Below are 25072 nucleotides of genomic sequence, written 5' to 3'. Positions count from 1 at the left end.
TGACTTGCTTTGGCCAATACAGAGGCTTTCTCGCCGGCCTCCCTGCAGCTGCCTCCTCTGGCCACTTGGTGGCAGGCTCACAGCGGCTCTTGAACCCTGGGCTGGAGCGTCGCTAGACTCTGGTGCCACCGCAGAGCTCTGGCCGGAAGGGGGAACTGCAGGGTGGCGTACCTCTCGGACCGCAGCAGCTAATAATAATAATAATAATAATAATAATAATAATAATAATAATAATAATTTATTATTTGTACCCCGCCCACCTGGCTGGGTTTCCCCAGCCACTCTGAGTGGCTTCCAACAAAGATGAAAGATACACTAAAATGTCACATATTAAAAACTTCCCTGAACAAGGCTGCCTTCAGATGTCTTCTGAATGTCAGGTAGATGTTTATCGCTTTGACATCTGATGGGAGGGCGTTCCACAGGGCGGGCGCCACTACCGAGAAGGCCCTCTGCCTGGTTCCCTGTAACTTGGCCTCTCGCAGTGAGGGAACCGCCAGAAGGCCCTCGGCGCTGGACCTCAGTGTCCGGGCAGAACGATGGGGGAGGAGACGCTCCTTCAGATATACTAGACCGAGGCCGTTTAGGGATTTAAAGGTCAGCACCAACACTTTGAATTGTGCTCGGAAACGTACTGGGAGCCAATGTAGGTCTTTCAAGACCGGTGTTATATGGTCTCGGCGGCCGCTCCCAGTCACCACTCTAGCTGCCGCATTCCTGGATTAGTTGTAGTTTCCGGGTCACCTTCAAAGGTAGCCCCACGTAGAGCGCATTGCAGTAGTCCAAGCGGGAGATAACCAGAGCATGCACCACTCTGGCGAGACAGTCTGCAGGCAGATAGGGTCTCAGCCTACGTACCAGATGGAGCTGGTAAACAGCTGCCCTGGATACAGATTTGACCTGTGCCTCCATGGACAGCTGTGAGTCCAAAATGACTCCCAGGCTGCGCACCTGGTCCTTCAGGGGCACAGTTACCCCATTCAGGACCAGGGAATCCTCCACACCTGCCCGCCTCCTGTCCCCCGAAAACAGTACTTCTGTCTTGTCAGGATTCAACCTCAATCTCTTAGCCGCCATCCATCCTCCAACCGCTTCCAGACACTCACACAGGACCTTCACCGCCTTCACTGGTTCTGATTTAAAAGAGAGGTAGAGCTGGGTATCATCCGCATACTGATGAACACCCAGCCCAAACCCACCCAGCTTATGGGATCAGGCTTGGTTCGGTTCCCCGGTAAAAGTCAGGTTGCTCCCTGACTTAAGCAACAAGGGTCCTCTGCAGCTGCTGTTGAAGGCTGCAGGACTCCTTGTTCTGTCGCTTTCCCCCCTGTGATGGCCATGTGGAACTGATGGTGCCTTTAAATGTCAGATCTGTTCGCAGCATCCCAAGGCAAGAGGCTCAAGTAGGTCACCCCCTTGTCAGCCTTCTGGGCCTCAGCCCCGGGGCATTGCCATGCCAAGAAGGGGCGAGGTGCGTGCTGCGCTTGGGTTATGCCAGAGCAGCCCGTAATCCTGCAAAGAATGTAAAGTCTCACCCCGTCCCGCTGCCTCTGATGTGGTCCAGGTGTGTGAACCGAGAACAGGAACTGAGCTCCGTAAGCAACAGCACCACTGGGGTGGCACAAGCGCTTGTGTGTTTCGAAGGAGGCTCCGAGATTTGCACTCGTTACCGATTTGCTACCAGGCCACGTTCAAAGGGTTGCTATCAGAATAGAAAGTCCTTAACAACTTGGGACTGGTTTACTTGTGAGATCGCCTTGCCCCAAATATACCCACATGGCTGATTTGATGGGTGGAACTGGCCCTGTTACAAGTGCCCCATAATACCCGTTCCTCATCAACCATTTAGTGTAGCTAAACTGTGGAACTCCCTGACTCTTGATAACAGGCAGCCACCTCCGCTGTGCTCTTTTCGGCGCCTACTAAAACATTTTTCTTTAGACAAGCCTATGCATACATTTAGAAAGTTGGCCTGTGTTTCTATCTGTTTTTAGTTCATAGCTGATTTTGTTTTGATTTAAAGAGTCATTGTTCTTTCCCCTGACAGAACTACAATTCCCAGAGCGCAGTTGACCCCACAAGGAACTTTGGGAATTATAGTTCTGGGAGGGGAATAGGAGCCTGCAAACAGTTCCTGGCACCTTCAATGAACTAAAGCTCCCAGAATGCTTTGGGGGAAGCCACAGCTGTTTAAAGTGGCGTTGTAGTTTAAACGTATGGCGTGAATGGGGCCGCGATATGTTGCTTGCAGCTTGTCTATCAACATCAGGTTGGGGACTGCAAGAATCTGGATTCTGGACTATCAGACAAGCCCTTGATCTGATCCAGGAGTGCTCTTTTTTTCTGCAGCCCCTGAAGAATGTTTTTAACCAGGCTTCCTCAACCTCGGCCCTCCAGATGTTTTTGGCCTACAACTCCCATGATCCCTAGCTAGCAGGACCAGTGGTCAGGGAGGATGGGAATTGTAGTCTCAAAACATCTGGAGGGCCGAGGTTGAGGAAGCCTGGTTTAAACCCTGAAAATTGGTGACTCTAATGGTTTGGACAAGACTTCCCCAAAGGGCAGAAACAGCGACAAATTAAAGGGCAGTCAGTCGGTAGAGCATGAGATCTCAAGATAGTGGGTTTGAGCCCCACGTTGTGTGAAAGATTCCTGCACTGCAGGGGGTTGGACTAGATGACCCTCGTGGTCCTTTCTAACTCTACAATTCTATTATTCATAGTAATAATAGTAATAATAATAATAATTTATTACTTATACCCCGCCCATCTGGCTGGGCCTCCCCAGCCACTCTGGTTGGCTTCCAACAGAACATTAAAAATACATTAAAATGTCACACATTAAAAACTTCCCTAAACAGGGCTTCCTTCAGATGTCTTCTAAAAGTCAGATAGTTGTTTATTTCCTTGACATCTGATGGGAGTGTGTTCCACAGGGCAGGTGCCACCACCGAAAAGGCCCTCTGCCTGGTTCCCTGTACTTCGCTTCTCGCAGGGAGGGAACTGCCAGAAGGCCCTTGGAGCTGGACCTCAGTGTCCGGGCTGAACGATGGGGGTGGAGACACTCCTTCAGGTATACTGGGCTGAGGCTGCTCAGGCAATTGGCCAGGGACAGATGTCTAAGGAATTAGGAACTGCTGGAACGTATGAGGAAAAACAACAGAACTAAGCTTTTGTGGTTTTTGCCGGCCCGGGAAAACAGCACAGCATTCATATTTCTGGGTGACCTAATGCTGGCGTGATCTGACTTGGAAAAGGCTGTTGTGTGTGAGGGTGAAGACTCGTGAGGAGAGAGAAGGGAGGGCCCCCGGACGACTTGTTTGATGCCTCCCAAGTTGCTTCAGGAGAGGGCGTGGGGCAGGGCAAGCTAAGGCGGGGAGAGGGAACAGGTTGTAGATCCATTTGCGTTGTTTCCTTGCCCTGACTGAAACGAGATCAGACAGAGCATGAAACAAGGGCGCCTGGGTAGTTTGGGGCCCTTGCGCTGCCTCAGAGAGGGCAGGTGCCAGCAAGAAGCATCACTGGGTATCCGTCAAAGACCCCCCACTTCTGCAAGGGGTCCACAGCTGGTCTTGTTCCTTGCTGTTGTGTCTTCCTCGCCTACTCTCTCTGAGCGAGGGGGATGGAGCTGCTTCTTCCACTTGCCATGCGCTCTCCCTCTGCGTGGGTGTACGGATTGGGCCCAGAGGGGGAGAGTGAGGGAAGGGGTAGCTGTGTCCCTTTAGGGCAGTGGGTCCCCAGATGTTGTTGGACTACAACTCCCATCATCCCTGAGCTCTGGCCTTGTTAGCTAGGGGTGATGGGAGTTGTAGTTCAACAGCATCTGGGGACCCACAGGTTGAGAAAGGCTGCTTTAGGGTATATTGACTGAGGACACATTTATACCTGACATTTAAAGCACTTTGGTGCCACTTTAAGCAGCTGCAACTGCTTAAACTCACCCCAAAGAATTCTGGGAACTGTAGTTTGGTAAAGGTGCAGAGAGTTGCACCATAACTCCCCTCACAGAGCAGCAATTCCTAGAGTGTCTAACACAATCAATCCCTCTTCCCAGGGAACTCTGGGAATCAAAGCCTTTTGAGGGGAACAGAAGGGCCTCCTAGCATCTCTCAGCAGCCCAGTTTGTTTCAGTTTCCCCCTTTTCCAATCTTAAATTCATTTCTTCACATTTCTGCAGAAATTTGCAACTTTCGTTATTTGCAAAACAAAATAATCCTCATGGAAATTCACCAGCGTTTTAGTTTGAAATTTCCCTACATTTTTTGCACATAGCTTTTACTAATGTCCATATGATTGTGGGCAATTTTCGGCAATATAGTGCATTTTCGTATGCTGTTTCCACTCATGGTCTTCCTCCAAACCTCTGTAATTGTATTAACATAGGCCAGAGAACTAGATTGCAAAATTCAGACACGTGCAAATTTTGAAGGAAAGCTGGGTTTCACTTTGCATATTGTTTCGGAAACTGTCGATTTGATAGGTTTCCCTTTTGGTGTGAACTGAACCAAATTTCTTCCCCACTCTCAGGTGGGAGCCCCCGGGCTGTTCTGAGTGACTCTCCAGCAGAGGGAAATAGCCAGGAGATCAGAGTTGTGTGTGTGTGTGTGTGTGTGATCCATGGCCTGCCATTCACCTCCTTAACTAGCCTGCTGCCCGCAGTGGAGGACCGGTGTTGAAACAAAAGTTTTTAAAAATAATGCACAGCACAGAGAAAGCAGAGGGGAAAAAAAAACCTTTTCTCCCTCGCTCCCAAAATCAATGAAGCTGAATGCTGGAAGATTCGGGACAGGTAAAATAAAGCACCGTATTTTTCGCTCTATAAGACGCACCAGACCACAAGACGCACCTAGTTTTTGGAGGAGGAAAACAAGAAAAAAATATTCTGAATCTCAGAAGCCAGAACAGCAAGAGGGATCGCTGCGCAGTGAAATCAGCAATCCCTCTTGCTGTTCTGGCTTCTGGGATAGCTGCGCAGCCTGCATTTGCTCCATAAGACGCGCACACATTTCCCTTTACTTTTTAGGAGGGAAAAAGTGAGTCTTATGGAGCAAAAAGTACAGTACTTTTTCATGTAGTGCATCGTTGAACTGTGGAACTCACTTCCACAGGAGGCAAAGATGGCCACCAACCAGGACGGCTTAAAGGAGGACTGGGGAAATTCTTGGAGGATAACACTATCAGTGACTAGCCACAATGGCTGTGCTCTGCCACTGGAGGGGAGAGTTGCTCTTGTGCTCTCCCCCTGGTTTACTATCCCTAGTACTTCAAGACTCCCATAAAAGTGCCTGGCTTAAAACCGTCTATCAAAAACTTCACTCTTGTGGCCTATCCCCACAACACCTACTCACTTTGGGCCCCACTAAAGCAAACAGTCTAACTGGTCAACGTCTAAAAGATGTCGAGCATCAGAACAACCTGGCCACTATAAGGAAATTCTGCCCTTGGTATGTTCAGTTTCCAGAAGTCTGATCGCCAAAGAATTGATGCTTTTGAATTCTGGTGCTGGAGGAGACTTTTGAGAGTCCCATGGATTGCAAGAAGATCAAACCATTCTGAAGGAAATCAGCCCTGAGTGCTCACTGGAAGGACAGATCATTAAGCTGAGGCCCCAATACTTTGGCCATCTCATGAGAAGAGAAGACTCCCTGGAAAAGACCCTGATGTTGGGAAAGATGGAGGGCACAAGGAGAAGGGGACGACAGAGGACGAGATGGTTGGATAGTGTTCTCAAAGCTACCAGCATGAGTCTGACCAAACTGCGGGAGGCAGTGGAAGACAGGAGTGCCTGGCGTGCTCTGGTCCATGGGGTCATGAAGTGTCAGACACGACTAAACAACAACAAATGTTCAGTTTCCACCTCTCCATTTTGATTCTCTGGCCCCATAGCTGTACAAACTTATTATCCCAAAATACAGATGTGCTTTTACACTTGCAAGACTGGGTGTTTTGCCATCTGCGGTACTTGAGGGTCGATTCATCCCGCCTGAGAAACGTCTTTGCCCCTGTGGAGATGGTAGCACCGAAACAGCAGCACACGTCCTCCTGTCTTGCACTCTCTGCAAAGACCTGAGGAATGAGATCATCACCCCACTCATACTAACCATCCCAGGGCGCTCAACCACTGCCACAATGTCCTTTCTTCTATCAGATCAAAATGAGCAGATAACAGCAAAGGTGGCTAGGTGCATAGCAGGGGCAATCAGAATAAGGGCCACTAACTGACGGCTGATTCAGGACTTTAAATTGTGCTTTTACATCAAATTTCCTTTTCTGCGTATACTGTAATGTTTTACTGTTGCTGTGTCCATTGGCTAATGAGAATAAAGTTTTATCTCTCTCTCCCCTGCAAACTGCTCTTGGCTCAGATCCTGCCACAGGCATCTGGTTGGCCAGTCTGAGAACAGGATGCTGGACTGAATGGCCCATTAGCCTGATCCAACAGGCTATTATTCTGTTCTTCTGTTAAATAAGATTCAGCTGCCAGTAGTGGAGTCATCTGTACCCGAGTGGCAGTGATGGTTGGCATCAGCCATCAAAGCATTCTGGACTGGCTTTGCTCAAAATCGGAACGTTTTCAAAAAATCGCTGGCAGCGTGGACAGAGCGCTGTCTTGACCAGAGCCCAGGATCCTGTCCAGCTGCTTGATGTCGGTCTCTAACCTAATTTCCAGGAGAAAAGCAAATATTCTGCATTGCCCCTTTGAACTTGTTCAGGATTTTGCAGTCTATCTGCTCCTCCAGCAAAGCGAGCTCATTCCTTTCTGACATCCCTTTTGCAACCTGTCAGATATTGACCAACAAGTGCACACACACCCGGGTGGCGTCTTGATAGCTGCCGCCAGATTTATGGATCGTCCTTCTCTTGGAAGAGGGAGTTGAATCATGCAGATTGGAGTGAGGTGCTCAGACAGGGAATGGGGTATGGAGCCAGAGTTTCAGAAGAACCTCCAGCTGCCCTTGTGCAAGGCAACCCAGGTTGGAAGCAATTTTTTAAAAAAGCACTACTTCTAGCACAAGGGACACGGGTGGCACTGTGGGTTAAACCACAGAGCCTAGGACTTGCCGATCAGAAGGTCGTCAGTTCGAATCCCCACGATGGGGTGAGCTCCTGTTGCTCGGTCCCGGCTCCTGCCAACCTAGCAGTTCGAAAGCACATCAAAGTGCAAGTAGATAAATAGGTACCACTCTGGCGGGAAGGTAAACGGCATTTCCGTGCGCTGCTCTGGTTCGCCAGAAGCAGCTTAGTCATGCTGGCCACATGACCCGGAAGCTGTACGCCGGCTCCCTCAGCCAATAAAGCGAGGTGAGCGCCGCAACCCCAGAGTCGGCCACGACTGGACCTAATGGTCAGGGGTCCCTTTACCTTTACCTTACTTCTAGCACATTTCAAGCATTCCATTTTTTAAATCTACTTCATCCTGGCAAACATCCTGCAGGCTAATATGTTATCCTCATATTGCAAACGGAAAGCTGAATATAAGAAGAGCAGGATCAGGCCAGTGGCCCATCTAGGCCAGCCTCCTGTTCTCAAAAGTGACCAAGCAGAAGCCTGCAGGCAGGATCCAAGCACAAGTGCCCTCTCCCCTCTGGCAGTTTCCAACAACTGGTATTCAGAAGCATTTCTGCCTCTGACTGTGGAAGCAGGGCAGAGGCAATGTGCCCCTATAGAACCAGGTGTGCAGCCTGGAAGTCATTGTGGACTCACAGCTGTCCATGGAGGCGCAGGTCAATTCTGTGTCCAGGGCAGCTGTCTACCAGCTCCATCTGGCACGCAGGCTGAGACCCTACCTGCCCGCAAACTGTCTCGCCAGAGTGGTGCATGCTCTGGTTATCTCTCGCTTGGACTACTGCAATGCGCTCTGTGTGGGGCTACCTTTGAAGGTGACCAAGAAACTACAACTAATCCAGAATGCTGCAGCTAGACTGGTGACTGGGAGTGGCTGCCGTGACCACATAACACCAGTCCTGAAAGACCTTCATTGGCTCCCAGTACGTTTCTGAGTGCAATTCTGAGTGTTGGTGCTGACCTTGAAAGCCTAAACGGCCTCAGCCCTATACAGTGGTACCTTGGGTTAAGAATTTAATTTGTTCTGGTGGTCCGTTCTTAACCTGAAACTGTTCTTAACCTGAGGTACCACTTTAGCTAATGGAGCCTTCTGCTGCCGCCACGCCACTGCTGTGCGATTTCTGTTCTCATCCTGAAGCAAAGTTCTTAACCCAAGTACTATTTCTGGGTTAGCGGAGTCTGTAACCTGAAGCATCTGTAACCTGAAGTGTCTGTAACCCAAGGTACCACTGTATACCTGAAGGAGCATCTCTACCTCCATCATTCAGCCCGGACACTGAGGTCAAGCTCCAAGGCCCTTCTGGCGGTTCCCTCACTGTGAGAAGTGAGGTTACAGGGAACCAGGCAGAGGGCCTTCTCGGTGGTGGCACCTGCCCTGTGGAACACCATCCCGTCAGATGTCAAGGAAATAAAAACCTATCTGACTTTCAGAAGACATCTGAAGGAACCCTGTATAGGGAAGCTTTTAATGTTTGATGTTTTCTTACATTTCCATATCTGTTGGAATGGCTGAAGCAACCCAGCCAGATAAGCAGTATATAATTAATAACATTATTATTAGTAGCAGTATCTAAGCTGCGGGCCATCACTGCCTCCTGGGGCAACGAGTTCCACAGTTTATGCGACTCAGAGAAAAGCTTGTGAAACACTACATAGCGAGCTTGCGGTTGTGTAGGACTGGTTGTGGACATACATTTTATTGTATTTTTCCGGGAGCCTTTTGGGGGGTTCTGCATGCTAACCACGTTGCTAGCCCTCATGAGGAACCTCTAGTTTCTGGAAGGTCTCTCAGCGGTGTACTAAGATACAAGGCACAGTTGACCTGAGCGTGAGGAAGCTCCTGTGCCCTCCAGGCTTGTGAGATCCCTCCCAATTTAACCATCTCTTTTTGCCACACGTGCAAGCTCGACCTCGTGGCCCACCCCTTCTCTGAGGACAGCTGGGGAGTCAACAGAAGCGCTCTCTCTTTTTCGTAGCCAGAGTGTGCAGCTGGCTTCGGAGCCAAGCATGAAGAAGCGACTTGGCAGGCGATTCAAAGGCGAGGCAGGTGCCAAGAGAACAAATCTGTTCAAGTCGAAAGAGTGAAAATGTTGGGCAGCCCCACCTGCCGCCTTCCGCGTTGCTGCCTCCGTCGCTCTGCCTGGAGGGAACAGGAGGCTGGCAATTTTTTATTTTATTTTTGCTGAGCTGGCAAAACAACAACAACAGAGAAAGGAATTAGAATCAGCCTTTATCAACCTGTGGGTCTCCAGATGTTGTTGGACTACAACTCCCATCACCCCTAGCTAGCAAGGCCAGAGCTCAGGGATGATGGGAGTTGTAGTCCAACAACATCTGGGGACCCACAGGTTGAGAACCTCTGAATTAGATGAAAGCAATCGCCCTTCCCCCCTTGCCTGTGTGATTTCAGAGGAGGCAGGTTTTAGGGATTGAGAAAAAGCTCATGAAAATTCAGTGCAATGAGGCTGAAGGAAGCTTATCTGTAGCCATCTGGCTAAATGAAGACCACCTGCTTTGCTGGCTGATGCCAGAGGCTGGCATGATCAGGCATCTGCTGAGAGGGTGCAGCCTAGCAGGGCAGTGGCATAGTGCGGTGGGGGGGGCTACATGGGTGCAAAATTGTTAGAGGTGCAAAATTTCAACATCCGGTGCTGCCTCAATGCAGCTGCATGCTTCCGTCTCTGGGCTCTGTTGAAAATGGCTTCTCCATGTGAACCAGGAAGTGACCTCTCCAGACAATGGAACAACTCTTCTTTCCTTGTCTCTGCGGCTGTGATCTCCTGGGTGCTGTAGGTGCCGTTAGGCAGTTGAATTCACAGGCATACTCCATCCATTTCCCTCCCACTGGGCACTGGCAACCTATGCTATGCCACTCTAGCAGGGTCCCCACTACAGAAAGCCCCCTGGACCCGCTGCAGTGATGAGTGCGCCTGTGAAGACTATTATGCCCAGGGCTCCTTCAGAACGCGGAGCCATTGTTCTAGTTAAGCTGGTTTGACCCCCGAGACAAGGAGATAAATAACCTTTAGAAGACATCTAATGGAAGGCCTGTATAGGGAAGTCCCCCTCCCAATGCTATATGTTTTATTATGTTTTTATATATGTTGGAAGCCTCCCAGAGTGGCTGGGGCAACCTAGTCAACCTAGTCAGATAGGCAGGGTACAAATAATAAAATTATTATTATTATTATCATTATTATGGAATTGTTGTTGTTGTTGTTTAGTCATTTAGTCATGTCCAACTCTTCGTGACCCCATGGACCAGAGCATGCCAGGCACTCCTGTCTTCCACTGCCTCCCGCACTTTGGTCAAACTCATGCTGGTAGCTTCGAGAATCCTATCCACCCATCTCGTCCTGTCGTCCCCTTCTCCTTGTGCCCTCCATCTTTCCCAACATCAGGGTCTTTTCCAGGGAGTCTTCTCTTCTCATGAGGTGGCCAAAGTATTGGAGCCTCAGCTTCAGGATCTGTCCTTCCAGTGAGCACTCAGGGCTGATTTCCTTAAGAATGGATACGTTTGATCTTCTTGCAGTCCATGGGACTCTCAAGAGTCTCCTCCAGCACCATAATTCAAAAGCATCCATTCTTCGGCGATCAGCCTTCTTTATGGTCCAGCTCTCACTTCCATACATCACTACTGGGAAAACCATCGCTTTAACTATACGGACCTTTGTCGGCAAGGTGATGTCTCTGCTTTTTAAGATGCTGTCGAGGTTTGTCATTGCTTTTCTCCCAAGAAGCAGGCGTCTTTTAATTTCGTGGCTGCTGTCACCATCTGCAGTGATCATTATGGAATAGGACGTGCCTATTTTCACCAGAGAAATGTTGGAGGGTATGCACTTCCGTACTGGAAGGAGAGGTCTATACACACACAAACGCCCCAATTGTACAATGAGCAGAAGACATAACTCAGCCGGCAGCTTACGAGAAGGTGGTCTTTGTAACCAGCAACGAGGTCTGGGTAACCACTGTTATCTTCTTCAACGGGGTTTGTTCCACCACACCCTTACAACATCTGTGCTACTGACTCCAAACTTTGGGATTGCTGAAATATATACAGCAACAAAAATCAATCAATTTGACTCAATTCCATGTGACTCAAATTGGGTCTACTACACCCAAAATGTTTAAGCAATGTCGGCTGAAGTCTCTTCTGGGGCCACTCTCGGTGGCTTCCAACACATAGCAAAACACATTAAGCATTGAAAACCTTCCCCATACAGGGCTGCCTTCAGACGTCTTCTGAAGGTTGTATAGTTATTTCCTTGGCTCAGGGGTAGCATAAATCCATACCCTCCAATATTTATTTGATGAAAATAAGGACATCCTAAGGAAAAGGAGCACATTCCTGGATCAAGTCAGAAACCAGAATGGCTTCTGTAAATCCGGGACTGTCCCTGGCAAATAGGGACACTTGTAGGATCTGATGTAAGATGTTTAGTTACCATGTGTGCCTTTAGCCAGTGGCGTAGCGTGGGGGGTGCAGGGGGGGCCCGGCCGCACCGGGCGCAACATATGGGGGTTAGGGTTAGGGGGCGCAAATTACTTGCCTTGCCCCAGGTGCTGACAACCCACGCTACGCCACTGCCTTTAGCAGCCAGTTATATTGCCCCTCTTTCAAGACCCAAAGAACTCGTCCTCTGTGGTGCAATGGGCAGTGCATCTGGCTTTTAACCAGAAGGTTGGTGGTTTGAACCCACCCAGGGATGGCTGTGGGCAGGTTTCCTCATTGCAGGGCATTGGACTCAATGACTCTCGGAGTCTATTCCAACTCTATGATTCTGTGAGTTCAACAGAACATGAACACCAAAAGACTGCAGCTTTGAGACACGACCAAATCATCCAGAACTTCTGGTCTTAACCACAGCGGCTAACACCTTTTAACACAGCTTCTCTGCCTCCTCTTGTGAAAACGTCCAGTCCTCTTTCACAGCTGTTGAAGACACCACACCTTGTGGCCGTGAGTTCCTCAAGTTAATTTGCTGCTGGGTGAAGAAGACTTTTCCTCACACCTGCCATGAATCAACAGTTCCCCCGTTTCGTAGGGTGGCCCCTACTTCTAGGGATATCGGCTGAAGGGGGTTTGCAAAGGGGCCTGTCACAAGACCCGATGGTTCTGTCCCACAGCCATTGTTGGCAGTCAGTATTGCCCGTACCCTTCTGCGTTTGGAATCCGAAGCTCTGAAACTCCCCTTGGGTTGGGAGACAGAAAGGAATCTCATTTGGTGAGCTGGTTGGTTTCTCAATGGTTTTCTTTGTGCCTACCTGCCGTTGGGCGTGCCTCTCCACCCTGCCAAGCCAGATAATGAGACTGAGATGTCGAAAATCTCGCCTGGAATTTCTTGCTGCCTCAAAACTGCCCCTTAAGTCTTGTTGACAAGCAGGCCTGCGTAAGAGTATCAGCCACTGAGTACTTGGTCTCAGTCATATCTCCTCACCCTGGACTCCAACTCCCATCGGACCCAGCCAGCTTCCGCTCACCAAGCTTTCCTCCAAAACAAGTTTCTAGTTCTCATTGTTCAGGCGGAAACATGTTTTTCCCTTCCCAAATGTGTTGTTGAGATGCTCCAGCTCCATATTTTTTTAAAAAATAAACTTTATTTATTATTGCATTAATACCCCATCTTTCCTAAGAGGAGCTGAAGACAGTCTGCCCTTCTCCTTCTCCCCATTTTATCATCACAACAACTCTGTAAGGTAGGCCAGGTGGAAAGGAGAGGGTGTTGCTCTTCCGCTCGGGTCCTTTATTTTTTCTTTTTATATACATTTTTACTGATTTTTTAACATATCAGTTCCAACAGTCATACAACATATCTTCTCGCCTTATACAATGTTTTAGACTTCCGTCAACACCTCTGATGATTTTCCGTTCTTTATCACTTATTCTGCATTTCCTAATTTCTATATTACATTTAATTGTCCTTAACTAATAATTCTTTTCATAGTCTTCCTTGTAATATTTCAAACAACCCACCTTACAAAACTTCTTCCAGTCCTACTAGCGTAATCTGTTCATCACAATCACTTTTCAAATAGTTCATATATTTACTCTAGTCTTCTAAGAATCTCTGGTCTCGCAGGTTTCGAATCCTTCCTGTTAATTTATCTAATTCTGCATAATCCATCAACTTCATCCTCCATTCTTCTTTCGTCACCCGGGTCCTTTCTTGAGGGTTTCGCACAAACATCTGGTTGGTCAGATGTTGGACCAGATGGGAAATTGGCCTGATTTAGCAGGTGTTTCTTATGTGTCGAAATGTGTTGAGTCCCCTATCAGGTCACATAAGAGGCTGGAAGTTAACTCATGCAACTCCCTCACCCCACCCCAGTGATGGGAATCTGTGGAATTTCTAACCATCTTCTGGCTTTAAGACCTGGTCTCTGCTTGTGCTACAAACGCAGGGCTAAGACTGCTGATCCCCCCTCAGGAAGGAGCCCTGCAGAATCTGACCAAAAATTACAGTCGAGTTTTGTGTTTTCCACAGTGGGGCAACCAGATGTCCCCATTGGGAAGCTCTAGGCTGCGAGCAACACCTTGGCAGGGAGAATTCAGTAGGGCGGACCTTTGCACCTTAATGCCTGGAAAGGATTCACCTGTGGATTTCTACCTGATGTCCAGATGTTAAAAGGCACAAGAGCCTCGGTCTGCAGAAAAAGTGGCAACCTAGGCCTATTGCTTCCCATGTTCATAACCCAATATTGAAGGACAGCCAGAAATCTATCAGACGAAGCAACTTCCTTCACTGCAGGCTGGTGGTACCGAAATAGCTATTAAAACAAATAATTCAGGTGTTAGTTTAAAGCATGGGTAGGCAAACTAAGGCCCGGGGGCTGGATCTGGCCCAATCGCCTTCTAAAACCAGCCTGCGGACGATCCGGGAATCAGTGTGTTTTTACAGGAGCAGAATGTGTCCTTTTATTTAAAATGCACCTCTGGGTTATTTGTGGGGCCTGCCTGGTGTTTTTACATGAGTAGAATGTGTGCTTTTATTTAAAATGCATTTCTATTTGTGGGGCATAGGAATTTGCCCATTTCCCCCCCAAAAAAATATAGTCTGGCCCCCCTCAAGGTCTGAGGGGCAGTGGACTGGCCCCCTGATGAAAATGTTTGCTGACCCCTGGTTTAAAGCATGGCAAAGCTCTGAAGTGGCTTTTGCCTGTCCTAGCTGAGCATCCCCCCCCAAAAAAACCTGATGGTGTCTCTCTTTACCCCTGCAGACAGACCTGTATTCAGGAGCCCTATTTGTTCAAGTGTGCCTAGGCTGGAATCTCTACCTTTCCACTATCCTGATGCTGGTCGTCACTGCCATTTACACCATTGCAGGTAAGATGCACGGTGGATCATAACCCTCCAACATTTCTCCCATGAAAATAGGGACTTCCCATTCCTTCATGATGATTCTATTATTTATACCCTGCCTATCTGAATTGGTTGCCCCAGCCACTCTGGGTGGCTTCCAACATATAGGTAAAGGTAAAGGGACCCCTGACCATTAGGTCCAGTCGTGGACAATTCTGGGGTTGCGGCGCTCATCTTGCTTTATTGGCCAAGGGAGCCAGTGTACAGCTTCCGAGTCATGTGGCCAGCATGACTAAGCCGCTTCTGGCGAACCAGAGCAGCGCACGGAAATGCTGTTTACCTTCCCGCCGGAGCGGTACCTATTTATCTACTTGCACTTTGATGTGATTTCGAACTGCTAGGTTGGCAGGAGCTGGGACCAAGCAACGGGAGCTCACCCCATCACGGGGATTCGAACCGCCGATCTTCTGATCGGCAAGCCCAAGAGGCTCTGAGGTTTAACCCACAGCGCCACCCGTGCCCCTTCCAACATATAGAAAAACATAATAAAACATTAAACATTAAAAAACTTCCCTATACAGGATTGCCTCCAGACGGCTCGGGGGTTGGATAACTCCACGAAAACAGGGACATCCTGGGGAAAAGAGGGGCATTCTGGGATCAAATCAGAAACCGGGACGGCTTCTCTAAATCGGGGACGTCCCTAGAAAATAGAGACACTTGGTGGGTCTGGTGGAACATGCTTCACACATGAAACATGGTCCCAGGTACCAAGCAAGCTGCGGGCAAAAGCTATGGTTTGGCAAGAACCATCCCTCGCTTCCTTCAGACAACTTTTCAAACTCTTTCTGGTTCTGCAGGCCTTTGTAACATGGATCTTCTTTTCTTAATCCACTCGGTATTTGCTGATGTTTTATTGATGTTTTTATGGATATCTTGGTTGGTTTTTATATGTCATATTCCACTTTGCTGTTTTTTTTAATGGATGTGCGGATTAGAAATCTGTAAACAAATAAGCAAATGAACACCTGGAAGGTCGTAGGTCTCCCCTCCCTGTCATGTGCTCTCCGGTTCACCCCTATTTCCAAGGCACCATCCGTTTTTTGGTCTCCCCCTTTGTCTTTTGGGGAGAGCCTTGTGCAAACGGCGTCAAAATGATTTGCATGCCGTTTTTTCCTAATAATTCACATATTGTGAATTTATCTGAATATATCTGAATTAATTGTTATTCACGTTTTATACTGTATTTTATGCTGTTTTTTGTTGCATTAATTGTTTTAAATTTGTTGTTAGTCACTCTGAGCCCGGTTTTCTGAACCGGGAAGGACGGGGTATAAATAACAATTATTTATTATTATTATTATTATTATTATTATTATTATTATTATACTCTGCACACAATCTCCTCTGACAGAATGCATTTTTTTCATGTTACACTCATGTAAATATTTCCTTAATATATGCATTTTGCAGACACCTATTTTTCGGTGCAGTGCAAATTTGGGATGGGTGTGTGTGCCAGGATGCATGTTGCTTTGGGAACTGCAAATTAGGTAAATTTGCACTAATGTGAACTGACCCCAAATTTTGCCCCCGCAAGTTCTAAAGGGCTCCCTCTGTTAGAAAAATGGGGAGGAACTGGAAGCACCCCAAATTGTGCTGATCGAAACTCAGCTCTGCAATTCAGATCTGCTCTCCCTGTCTACTGTCTGCAGGTGGGCTGGCGGCTGTCATTTATACAGATGCTCTGCAGACTCTCATCATGGTCATTGGAGCCACAGTCCTGACAGTAACAGGTAAGGCCTGCCTGTGGGGGCCTGACTCTGCTCCCCCTCCCACCCCCGCCCAAGGAAAGATCACAGGATCTCTTCTGACTTGCCCCAGAGTGGTGCACCAAAATACAGGACATTCAGGGATCCAATCAGAAGCCGGGATGGCTTCCGTAGTTCTGGGATGTCCCGCTCAAATCAGGATGGTTGAGGGGTTATGCGTCTCCCACTTCCTCCATTGCCTGTTTTCTAAATTGTAATCTCCTTGGGGCAAGGACTTGTTTTCTGACTCTTCATATATATACGGCACAGCACTAAATAGACAGGGAAAGAGCGAGAGTTTACAGAATGAACACAGCTGCAACTTTCCACCATTTTTGGAACATTATAATTTTTATTTTACCTTTTTACATTTGTAAACAATTTCTTTGGAGGCTGTACAGTGAGACAAACTCCTGCAGCAACCGCGTGAACCAGTTGTGTTGGAGTGCGTATCTAGTTAGATTTTTAAAAGAAGTCTTGAGAACAGCAGCACATCTTTAACCTTGGAGGAAGTTTGGCGATTTCCTGTTCCTTATGGGTGCAAAGGACATTGCATTTATACACCCTATATGTCCTGATTCCACAAGGGCAGTTCTTTAGCTTCTCTATTTCCCCCATGGAGTCAGAGTGGTTTAGTGTGTTACTGGGGTAGGAGATCTGAAAATAACACCAAGATATTTCACACCTGGCAACCAATGCGCCCCCTTTGGTTTCATGGTGGCTCATTTACCAGAAGTAATATATTTAGCATGAACTCTGAATGTGTATACTCGAGTGTATACCTCCGGCTTAGTTTGTTCAGAATCGTGTATATAGTTCCAGAGTTTATGCTAAATTCACAATACAACCACAAATGATGCGGTTGTAAGTTCACTACCGCGATACGTCACTGCCCAAGTTAAAAATGAGGGGAAAGAAAGAAAGAAAGAAAGAAAGAAAGAAAGAAAGAAAGAAAGAAATAAAAGAGAAGGGCTAAAGTCATTTGCCCCTGTGGAGACAGAGTTCCTCTTCTATCTTTCTGGGGGTGGGGGGGGGGGGAGAAAGAATCAAAGGGGAAATGGATGACACTGTCCTGTGGGTGCCCTGTATATAGAAAGAAAGGAAACAGGGAATTTCCATGCTAAACCCCTAATGAGGAAGAACTGATGGCGACTGGACTGTGGTGCATGGCTTTCTCTCTCCAACCCCCCCCCCCCCAAGAAAGAAAACCTCACGATGTTTAGTATATACTATCTGAATTCAAATCCATGCCACACAAGTAAAGCACACAGCCCCCCCTCCCACCAAGAATAATGGGAACTGTAGTTTGCTTGCAGTTTGTGTAAAAAGGTAAAGGGAACCCTAACCACAGTGGTGCCCCGCAAGACGAATGCCTCGCAAGACGGAAAACCCGCTAGATGAAAGGGTTTTCCGTTTTGGAGGTGCTTCGCAAAACGAATTTCCTATGGGCTTGCTTCGCAAGACGAAAATGTCTTGCGAGTTCCTGTGGGTTTTTTTCCCTCCCCCCTCCCTTTTTCCCAAGCCGCTAAGCCGCTTATCAGCTGATCCGCTAAGCCGCTAATCAGCTGATCCGCTAAGCCGCTTATCAGCTGATCCGCTAAGCCTGCTAAGCCGCTAATAGCGCTAATCCGCTAATCCGCTAATGGGCTTGCTTCGCAAGACGAAAAAACCGCAAGACGAAGAGACTCGCGGAACGGATTCTTTTCGTCTTGCGAGGCACCACTGCATTAAGTCCGGTCATGGCCAACTCTGGGGTTGCGGCGCTCATCTCGCTTTATTGGCTGAGGGAGCCGGCGTACAGCTTCCGGATCATGTGGCCAGCATGACTAAGCCGCTTCTGGCGAACCAGAGCAGCGCACAGAAACGCCGTTTACCTTCCCACCGGAGTGGTACCTATTTATCTACTTGCACTTTGACGTGCTTTTGAACTGCTACGTGGGCAGGAGCTGGGACCGAGCAACGGGAGCTCACCCCGTCGCAGGGATTTGAACCGCCGACCTTCTGATCGGCAAGTCCTAGGCTCTGTGGTTTAACCCACAGCGCCACCCGCGTCCCTTGCAGTTTGTGTAGGCTGCTGGAAATTGTATCTTAGTGAGAGATAGACTACAGTTCCTGGAATTCGGGGGGGGGGGGCAGAAATCCACGACTGCCAAAGGGGTCTAAACGTGCTTGAAACGTGCGGTACGTGGACATGATCCGAGTGGGTTTGAGCTGCAGAATAAATTAAGAAGGTTCCGAGTAAACCAACGTGCACCGTTGCTTTTGTTTGTAATGATCGCTTTAGTGAAAAGCTTGTGCAGAGAAACGTCTTGTGTCCCAGGTCAGTTAATGGGTGTGGGCGCCATATTGGCTTTCTGACCTCAGTTACCTCAATGCCTTGAACCGGCCCCCGCAGCCCATTAAATCAGCCGATACTCTGGAGCTTACATCTAAAGCCACCATTGAAGGGGGACGGATCATGTGGTAATCCTGCCCCCGCCCTGGTTGGGTGGCTTGCTGCGTGGTTGCCGTGACGAGGCTTTGAAAAGAACCCAGCCACTAATTCCTGTTGACGCTCAAAACAAAGGCTGCAAATCCTGCCCTTTTTGCAAACTGCTTCAAATCATTAACTTTCCCGAGAGAGTGGCCTTACTCTGCGGTATTTGTGGGCGCTTGTTTTGGTTCGGGACACAATGTCACAATCTGATTCAGCCTTTGCTAACCTCCCTTGATGATCAGGCAACATCCGAAGCAGAATGCAGACTTGGGCAATTGATTCCCTTTGCCCAGGACTGCATAGCCTGACTTGCAGTTGCTCTCCACCGTCTCAGGGACGAGTGGGTCTCTTTCCCATCGCCTGCTACCTGTGATCCCTTTAACTGTAAAGGTGTGAATCTCAAAACATGTGCATATGGAGAATACGTTTACCAGCTTGTCTTGTGCCAAGGCCCAAGAGGCTGCAGGAGAAGGTGAGATCCTGGATGGTTACAGGACAAGGTGGGACAAAATTCAGGCAGGACACAAGGCAGGTTCTGCCTCTGAATTTGGCCCAGCAAGGAACAAGTTGCAACCCAGCCCATAATGGAACCAGGTGTAACCTGATTCTTCTCAGCAACTTTAATTCAATTTAATAATTCAATAATTAATTTAATGCTTGACTTAAAGGGACACAGCCTTTCCCAACCATCTCCTACTGCAGGCACCCCCAAACTCGGCCCTCCAGATGTTTTGGGACTACAACTCCCATCAACCCTAGGTAACAGACCAGTGGTCAGGGATAATGGGAGCTGTAGTCCCAAAACATCTGGAGGGCTGAGTTTGGGGATGCCTGTCCTACTGTGATGGAGCAGGGAAGGCTCAGGTCTTCCAGGGTCTCCTACAGCAGAGTCCTCTGAGTCAGAACACATCCCTGGAGGGGGCGGGGTTTACCCCACAGGTTAAGTGGGTAGCAGCACTTCTGGGGCTGGCCCTATATAGAATCATACGCCCGTCCTCTTTAGGTTCAGAGTCCTCAGCTCCATCACCTGGTTGAAGAGGAATCCGACTCCTAGTCCCTGACCCTGATCGGCTGTACCTCTCTGCCTGAAATAAACCCAGAAGCACCTGCTTAAATGGTTTAGGAATTGCCTTGCATTGCAATGTGGGCTGCCTGTGCCCAGTGGGCTGTGTGTGTCCCTCAGACACCCCCCAGTGCGGCCTTTAAAGTCCTAAACAGCCTCAGCGCAGTATACCTGAAGGAGCGTCTCCACCCTCATCATTCAGCTCCGAGGGCCTTCTGGCGGTTCCCTCACTGTGAGAAGTGAGGTTGCAGGTAACCAGGCACAGGGCCTTCTCGGTTGTGGCACCCGCCCTATGGAACGCCCTCCCGTCAGATGTCAAGGAAATAAACAACTCTCTGACTTTTAGAAGACATCTGAAGGCAGCCCAGTTTAGGGAAGTTTTTAATGTTTGATGTTTTATCGTGTTTTCAATATTCTGTTGGTAGCCGCCCAGAGTGGCTGGGGAAACCCATCCAGATGGGCAGCGTAGAAATAATAAATTGTTATTATTATTGCTCCCCGACCGCTGGGTGGGCTGACACAGTTGTGATGGGGAGGACAGCTCGGGGGGGGGGGGGGAGACGGCCACCTCTGATGAAGACGAGGGCCAGTGTGCAGAGGGTGTGTGTGTGTGTGTGTGAATGGCCCCACCCACTATCGACTCTAGCCACACCCACAGGCTTGCAGCCAGAGGCGCCAACTTGAGCAGAAGATTGGGGGGCCGATGATGCACGCATGACATGTGTGGGATGCCAGGACATGCCAGGGGTGGAGCTGAACATGATGTCAGCGAGGCTTCAGTGGCTGGAGGCTCCTCTACTCTGGCACTCAGTCTCCTCCTTCTCCTGCTGCTGCCGCCACAGCTGGGGGCTGCTCCCCCCCTTCCCCTCCATGGCAGCAGGAGAAGCCAACAGCCACTGAAACCATGCTGCACCTGGCTTCGTGATCGGCCTCCTCCACAACTGATTGTTCTCAACACTAGGAGTGAGCTGGCCACCCATATTTTGTTGGAGGGGGCGAAGTGATCTGGGCCCCTTAGAGTTGGTGCCTGTGCACACGCACACACAAACACACACAGCTCCTTACCTGTACTACGCATGGCCCTCAAGGGCAAAAAGCTTCCCTCTCCATGCCTTATACCAAATCCATCCAGGCTAGAGTGTTGCCTACACTGGCTGGCAGCGAATCCCCAGGGCTTCAGGCCAAGTATATTCCCATCAATTACTACTAGTTCCGGCCAGTCTCACCGGCAATGGCAGGGACCAAACCTGCAACCTTCTGCCTGCAACACAGCCCCTGCTCCGCCGAAGGGAGCTAGAGATTTCAGGAAACGCAGCACACCCATCGTGCTTGCGAGTTCCCCTACCAAATCCCCACTCCCGGGTGCTGGAACAGGAAAGTGTACCGACATTGCACCAAGGCGTGTTTTTTTTCCTTGCATTGCTAAAAGTCGCGGTGAGAAGCGAAGGAAGAGGGGAGCCTTTGTTGCCGTTTTGGTATATCTATTTTAAATCATTGCCTCTCCCCACCCCCTCTATCCCCTGCAAAGCTTTCGGCGAGATCGGCGGCTACCAGAACCTGGAAGAAGCTTACTTAAAGGCCGTGCCGTCTAAGATCATCCCCAACACAACCTGCCACGTGCCCAGGCTCGATGCGATGCACCTCTTCCGGGATCCCTTCTCTGGAGACCTGCCCTGGACCGGAATGACCTTTGGGCTCTCGGTCGTGGCCACGTGGTACTGGTGCACAGACCAGGTAAACCCCCCTCTCCCCACCGGGCGAGTGCACTGTTGCAAAGCAACCCCACTTTCGTGGGGGGTCCCTCCCCGGACCCCGACAGAGCTCTTTCTCAGCGTCCCAGGGCGACCATCTCCCGTCCTATTGCTCTTTGTGGTTGCTGGTTCCTGGCTGTCTCCGCTTGGCATCGGACCAGGGAGACACCTTGTTCTTTAGGTGCTTGGATTCCGACAGTTTGGACAGCGGGATGCCAAAGGGTGTCCTTATTTCTTCCGCCGCCCTCTGGGCTTCTGTGGTGGAGATTGCTCGTGAGGGGCTGCTTCTTCCTTGGGAGAAGCGGCTGGCTTGTGCGTTCTTGGAGGTGCCAAAACCTTTGCTCTGCCAGTACGGCTGGCTGGCTGGGCCTGGGGGTTGCTTTTTGGCCCGGCTTCCGTCCTGCTGGTATTTTCCGTCTCCCGGGGTTTTCTGCTGCGGGGAACCGCTTTTGCCTCTTCCCACAGACATTTGCACCCTGGACCCGTAACAGAGCAGTTGTGGTCCCTGTTTGTGAAGCACGAAAAGGGGAAGAAAGCTGTGAGCAGTCATGCTTTGGGTATTCATTAACAATGCAAATTTATTATCTGTTCTTATTTACATCAGGGGGAGGGGAACTTCAGGTTCAGGGGCCAAATGTCCCCCTCTAGGCCTCTCTCTCTGGTCCTCAGGACTCCTCCCTAAGCCCCACATTACTGACCCTGTGGTGTACTCTCTCAGAGTGTTTTTGTGTGGCTGGTCTGCATCCCTGGCTCTGATAATGCCTCTTGTTTGCCCGGGTAGAGGATACAGAGGGGAGTGCAAGTGTGTGTAGGAACCCAAAACCTCTCTAGATGTTTTAGTCCACAACTTGCAGCAGCCACGGCCAATGAGGTTGTCAGTCATGTTATGGCAGTGATGTCACGATTGCTTCAAAAACAGGACAAGTTCCTGCCCCAACGAACTTACAGTCCATAATGCAACCAAGGGGGGGGGGGGCGACAGGCAAAAGGGCAGGGAGATGGAAGCAAAGAGAGAATGTATTTAAATGTATTTCTGTAAACTACTCTGTGATCCTCAGGCGAAGGGCAGTCTATGAAACAAACAAGCAAACATTTCAGTGTTAGGAATGAGGGAGAAATTTGATTCTGTTTCTGAAACTATGGGCTTATCTGAACTGCCTTGTGTCCTGCAGCTATTTTCTCCGGCTCTTTGGTGTGCAAAATGGCAATTCAGGTTATCTCCAGATTGACGTTAGCTCCAATTTAGCATTAAAGGGGCAATTTAGCAGGGCAAGGGGAAAACTCATCGGACCCCTGCTTCCTAGATATGGGACAAGTGGAAGCGTTGGATGAGCCCTACATGATAACTGAAATACACCAAGCCTTCAGCCAACCGTTTCCAAAAATGCATGGGTTAGTTTAAAATGTGCATGAGTATATTAGTGAAAAGTACATGCAAAAAAGCTGTGTGTTAGGAGAATTTGCTTGCAAGAAGGTATACATTAGTCGAAAACTGCACACAAAAGTGGGTTTATTGGGAGAAATCTGCATGAAAAAGCCGAAGACTTTTCGCAAGGATTTGAAATAAAGAAAACCTGCAAATTGTGGCAGAAATGCGGAGAACTGAATTTATGATGGGAAGAATGAGAAACGGAGAGAAATCAAAATGGACAGATCCTTCCATCCCAACTTCAGTTCTGTCTGCTTAGATATACCACAGAATGGGGACCAAAGGTTGAATGCCAGACGTTTCCCAAAGCGGTTTAACCATCACCAGTTTCTCTTCGCAAGGAACTCTGGCAATTGTAGTTTTGGCAGGGGTCTTCCTAACGACTCTCAGCCCCCTTAACAAACCACAGCTCCCAGGATTCTTTGGGGGAAGCCTAAAGTGATCCCACCGTGCTGTAAATGTGGAATTTGGAAAACTTCCTCCAGCCCCACCCTGCAGAGCAAACAGTCAGGTTTGATTGGTGTCGTCATAGCAAGATCTGGAGGGCCCCAGGTACCAGGGAAGGCTGATGGAGATACAGAGCTGGGACTGCCAACATGGTGCCCTTCCAGATGTTATGGACCACCATCCTTAGCCAGCATGATCAATACTCAAGGATGATGAGAGCTGTAGTACGGCCCATGTTATAGAACAGGCGTAGGCAAACTCGGCCCTCCAGATGTTTTGAGACTACAATCCCCATCATCCCTGACCACTGGTCCTGTTAGCTAGGGATGATGGGAGCTGTGGTCCCAAAACATCTGGAGGGCCGAGTTTGCCTATGCCTGTTATAGAAGCTAAGAATCTGAGCTAAGAATTGCTTGGTCCCCAGTTTGATTCTCATCTCTGCTGCAAACCAGCAGCCCGCTTTCAGTTTGCTTTGTTCATTACAGTTATTGACCATACTTTCCCGTGTATAAGACAATGGTTTTTTTGCTAAAAACGTTCAGGCAAAAATTGGGGGTTGTCTTGGGCGGGTGATTGGCGATGAGCGGGCAGAGCTCAACAACTTTGGGTGGCCAACAACTCAAGAATGATTTCTTAATTTGGGGTTCAAAAAAGTAAGGCTCGTCTTATACATGGGGGGGCGTCTTATATACAGAAAAATATGGTACGTCACATCTTTCAGGACATAAATCCTAGCAAGACAGCTTGTAAGTCACAACGACATGTTTTCAAAGCACTGTAGAAACTCTTAACATATTACAAGCACACCAGGAGCCTCTCTTCTGAGTAGCTGGCGGTCCTCTTTCCCCTGCTTCATGGGGGTGAATAATCATATCTTACCTTACATCTTGTAAGGATGGCTCAAAAAAAGCAGGTGAAATATGTCAAATAAGCTACAAGCCCTGTGTAGTAATAATATCGATAACCACCATCACTGTAGTTGTTTTATAGCCAGGACTATGGGTGATAACACGTTTAGCACGATTGATATCTTTTTCTTATTGCTGGTGGTTCAGAAATTTTTGCATATAAATAAAAGGAAATGAAAATAGTTAACCCTGGATGGTCGTCTGTCATGGACGCTTTAACTGAGATTCCTTCATTGCTGGGGGTTGGACTAGAGACCCCCAGTGTTCCTTCCAACGATACAATTCTACGATTCTGTAACCAGGTACTGCCGTACTTTGTCCTGGTTCCAGGAGTCTTGCTGGCTGCCAAAACCTTTGAGCCAGAGAGACTTTTCAACATGTTGAAACAACCAGGCAAAATTGCAAATATTTAGACAGCGACACAGACTTATTAGGGTGCCACACCTGATCAGCAAACAGGATCCATGACAGATGACCTGGAGAGGCTGGGATATTGCTAAGAAGCTTTCTTATATCGGGCCTTGTTGACACAGCACAGCAAAGCCTAATTAATGGGTTTCTGCGAATGCACCAATCTGGGCCATTTTTGCTCTTCCTCACCACGATTCTTGGCTTAGCCCACAGGTGGGAAATCTCAGGCTATTGCACTAAATGCAGCTTTTCAGATTTCTGTATATTGCCCTCTGTTTGGGGACCCTCCCTTGGCCAAACCCTCCTTGAGTGTTTTTTGCCTGGCTGGTGTGGGGTGTGAAACACATAGCAGTCAAGATTCAGGTTGGTAGTTGTGTTGATCTGACGCGGTCGAAATAAATTAAAAAATAAA

The 25072-nt window shown here is 48.7% G+C and overlaps 3 protein-coding genes across 5 annotated transcripts in view; 1 reads left to right on the top strand and 2 right to left on the bottom strand.

Annotated features, from left to right (window-relative positions):
* The window catches only part of SHMT1 (serine hydroxymethyltransferase 1), a 329147-nt gene that overhangs the window by 78281 nt on the left and 225794 nt on the right, over positions 1-25072 (bottom strand). The gene's annotated exons all lie outside the window — the stretch shown is intronic.
* Positions 1-25072, top strand: part of SLC5A10 (solute carrier family 5 member 10) — a 102734-nt gene that overhangs the window by 13252 nt on the left and 64410 nt on the right. The window contains exons 6-8 of the mRNA XM_083585974.1: positions 14283-14388; positions 16080-16160; positions 21243-21448. Coding sequence (XP_083442100.1) covers positions 14283-14388; positions 16080-16160; positions 21243-21448 — 393 coding nt within the window. The remainder of the gene's footprint in view (positions 1-14282; positions 14389-16079; positions 16161-21242; positions 21449-25072) is intronic.
* Positions 21444-25072, bottom strand: part of FAM83G (family with sequence similarity 83 member G) — a 43776-nt gene continuing 40147 nt past the window's right edge. For all 3 annotated transcript variants that reach the window (XM_083585638.1, XM_083585639.1, XM_083585637.1), the window contains one exon: positions 21444-21970. In XM_083585638.1, coding sequence (XP_083441764.1) covers positions 21572-21970 — 399 coding nt within the window. In that variant the 3' untranslated portion in view covers positions 21444-21571. The remainder of the gene's footprint in view (positions 21971-25072) is intronic.

The sequence above is a fragment of the Podarcis filfolensis genome (assembly GCF_964270895.1).
Source record: "Podarcis filfolensis genome assembly, chromosome: 14".
NCBI classification, from domain to species: Eukaryota; Metazoa; Chordata; class Lepidosauria; order Squamata; family Lacertidae; genus Podarcis; species Podarcis filfolensis.
Note: the sequence above shows the minus strand (reverse complement) of the source record. Positions and strands in the feature narration are given on the sequence as shown.